Source organism: Chrysochloris asiatica, unplaced genomic scaffold (genome assembly GCF_000296735.1).
Source record: "Chrysochloris asiatica unplaced genomic scaffold, ChrAsi1.0 scaffold00081, whole genome shotgun sequence".
Lineage (NCBI taxonomy): Eukaryota > Metazoa > Chordata > Mammalia > Afrosoricida > Chrysochloridae > Chrysochloris > Chrysochloris asiatica.
The window spans coordinates 208,324-211,617 of record NW_006408599.1 but is presented as its reverse complement, the minus strand read 5'-3'; the positions used below and the strand labels follow the sequence as shown (position 1 = coordinate 211,617).

The window sequence follows — 3,294 nt, the reverse complement described above, 5'->3', positions numbered from 1 at the left end:
TTTATCAATAGGCATATCACAGTACCTGGAACTTGATGAGCATCTACATATATATGTTTGTTGAAAATTAATTTGTCTCATTACAAACATTGATACTGAACAAATTCTTAACAACCAGAGTTTCTCCATCTCTAAAATGTGAAACAATACTTCCTACATCAAGACATTAAACACTGGGAGCCAAATGAGTTAATACATATAAATAGCAAAACATATGGATTAAAATAAATCTTAACTTTTATGCAATATCATCATAACCAGACCTGTTTTATGAAAACTTACTTTTGTTTACAACAACTTATTGCATAGAAAGTGAGTTAAATAAATGCAGAGGTTTCTTTATTGCAGTATCTCCCATGCCTAACACAATGTCTGGAAAAAGGTAAAAATAAATAAATGACTACTGAATAATATTTTTCAATGTTATTAATTTTCATTAGATTTTCTACAACCAAATTAAATTGTAATTGGTCTTACCATGTCTTAGTCTGGGTTTTCTAGAGAAGCAAAAACTGTGAAGCTTTTATATGTATAAACAAAAGAGATTTATCTCAAGAAAATGGCTTGCAAAATTGTAGAAGCTGGCAAGTTTCAAGTGCATGAGTCAGCTGTCAGACTGAAAGCATCTCCGGATTGACGTGGCTGCAGGGGCTGACAAACTCCAGACCTGCATATCCGTGAAGGCAAATGAGTCTAAGGCCACAGGTAAGATGAAAGGTTGTTGACTCACAGGCTCCTAAAGCTAACCACCTCCAGGATTGACAGGTAATACAGCAGGCAACTGGCCCAAGTACAAAGAATTAGAGGCCAGATAATGACAAGCCAGATATGGGATCCAGATCCAGCAACAAGCAAAAAAGCTTTACCAGAATGCCCATATATTTTGGAGCAGGCCACGCCCGGAGGAATTTCCCTTTCAATTGATTGACAGTTCATAGCAGATCTTACCATGGAAGTGATTGCATTATATCAGATCTTATCACTGGGGGCTGACTACAGCATAACTGGAAAACCACTGAGAATCAACCTTAACCATCACACCATAGAAAAGTAGAGATACCTTTCAAACATAAAAGAAATATTTGTAAAATGTATATGCAGTAAAGTTTTTTTTTTATATGTTTACAAAGGTACACTGAACATATGCATAGTCTGATTTGAAGTTTAAGAAAATTATTTTTAAAGAATTCTTCCCTAATAGCTAGTGGCGCTGTAGGATCAGCACTGAACTGCAAACCACAATGTCAGCAGTCCAAGTCCAACAGCTGCTCCTCAGAAAGCTATAAATGGTCGTTATGAGTCAGAACTGACTCGACAGCACAACAACAAATATATAAGTATATAAGATTGAAGGGAGGGCTATTAATTCATGAAAGGGTTTTCCTGCGTGTAACCTGGACACAAAGTTAAAGCCCTGGAGAAGAAAGTGTGTTCAGGCCGATAAGTTTTCTCAGTACTGTCTTCATATCTTTGTTCCTAAGGCTGTAGATGAAGGGGTTCAACATGGGGGTCACTACTGTGTAGAAAACAGCGGCAATTCTATCTTTTCCCCCAGAATGTGAAGAAGAGGGGCACAGGTACACTCCAATTGCTGCACCATAGAATAGCAAGACAACAGTGAGGTGAGATCCACAGGTGGAGAAGGCCTTTTGTCTGCCAGAGACAGATGGGACCCTGAGGATGGTGGAGATGATATGTGCATATGACAGGATGATCAGTGAGAGGGGACCAGTGAGTATCATGGAGCCCACCATGAATAGAGCTACTTGGTTGGTGCTTGTATCTGAGCAGGAGAGCTGCAGCAGAGGGACCACATCACAGAAAAAGGGATTAATAGTGTTGCCTGCACAGAAAGATAACCTAGCCATAAGAAGGGTATGTAAAAGAGCGGCAAGAATGGTGAGAAGCCAGCAAAGTGCAAGAAGGAGCATACACACAAGAGGGCTCATGAGTGTGGTGTAGTGAAGAGGCCTACAGATGGCCACATAACGGTCATAGGCCATCACCCCCAAAAGGAAGTCATCCAGGGCCCCAAATGTCATGAAAAAATACATCTGGGCCAAACACCCCTCATAGAGTATAATCTGACTATGTGTCTGGATGTTCACCAGCATCTTAGGGACTGTGGTAGAGGAAAAGCAGACATCAGTAAAAGAGAGATTGGACAGAAAGAAGTACATGGGGGTGTGGAGGTGCAGATCAAAGCCAATGGCCAAGATGATCAGTGAGTTACCCACAATAGTGACCAGGTACATGCCAAGGAAAATGCCAAATAGAAGAGGTTGTTGGTCTAGTCTCTCAGAAAGACCCAAGAGGAAGAATTCAGAGACACAAGATTGGTTGTTTTTATCCATGTCATCACTCTGTGAAAGGAGAGAAGAGAGACATGTTAAAAAAAAAAAAAAAAAAAAAAACCACTATAGAAAGGGTAATACTTCTGGTCCTTGCTAATGGATTCAATCCCCATGCTATTTACATGTCTCCTAAATTCCAGGTCAATGGACCCTGCCTCCCAGATCTACCAGTTTGTTTCCTAGTCCTTCTGGGAAGGGTGAGCAGAGAGATGAAAGTGTAAAAGCAAGGTGATGGGAACTTGTGGGAGAGGTCAGCTCCACATTATTTCCATCCTTGCTACATATCCACTAAGAGCCACATACCAGGTCCTCAGCTCATCTAGCACAGGCAAGAAAAGATGGCATTTATTGACCCATTGGCACTAAACAATGCAGTAACTAATGGACTACTCACAGATATTGTTATACACATTTCACAGATGAGCTTTCAGTGCTTAGGAAAATTAAGTTACTTGCACAAGATAATAGAAAATAGTAGTATAAATTGGGACTCTGAAGACAAGTCTCAGCCTTATAAAATAACCTTGCATGACAAACTTCTCTCTGTACAAAAGCAGACATAGGTGAATCACTCTAAAAGGCAGAGTCTCCCGCTGCTCATCTCAGAAAGATCTGGGAGGCAAGAGGCAGAGGTTTTGGTGGAACTAGATGAGAAAGCATAACACTGTCCCTTCCTTGCAGAACTCACCATATTTATCTGGTCCAAACAAAAGAACCCATCCTGTTCCTGCAGTTCTCCCTATTGATGTCAGAACACCACTCCTCAGGCATCCAGGGCACTTCTCAGCCTATCATACCAAGAAGTGTAAGAATCCAGGGTTTCAGGTTACATTGAGCTGGATAGAAAGTAGCAACCAATATTTCAGTGGTGGATGTTAGGTGTTCTTTGTGAAAATTGTGGCAGAAGTATTTATAGGCTCTGGGCCTCTGGAGTATTCTG

General features: G+C 40.7%; 1 protein-coding gene across 1 annotated transcript; it reads right to left on the bottom strand.

The window, feature by feature from the left end:
• Positions 1-1,406: 1,406 nt before the first annotated feature.
• Positions 1,407-2,354, bottom strand: LOC102833668 (olfactory receptor 1N2-like). The gene has a single exon (XM_006865711.1). It carries the CDS (start codon positions 2,352-2,354, stop codon positions 1,407-1,409), a length of 948 nt encoding a protein of 315 aa, XP_006865773.1.
• Positions 2,355-3,294: the final 940 nt, after the last annotated feature.

Bases quoted from the DNA above. Each gene is read 5' to 3' on its own strand.
- LOC102833668 (XM_006865711.1), bottom strand. From the start codon at position 2,354: ATGGATAAAAACAACCAATCTTGTGTCTCTGAATTCTTCCTCTTGGGT.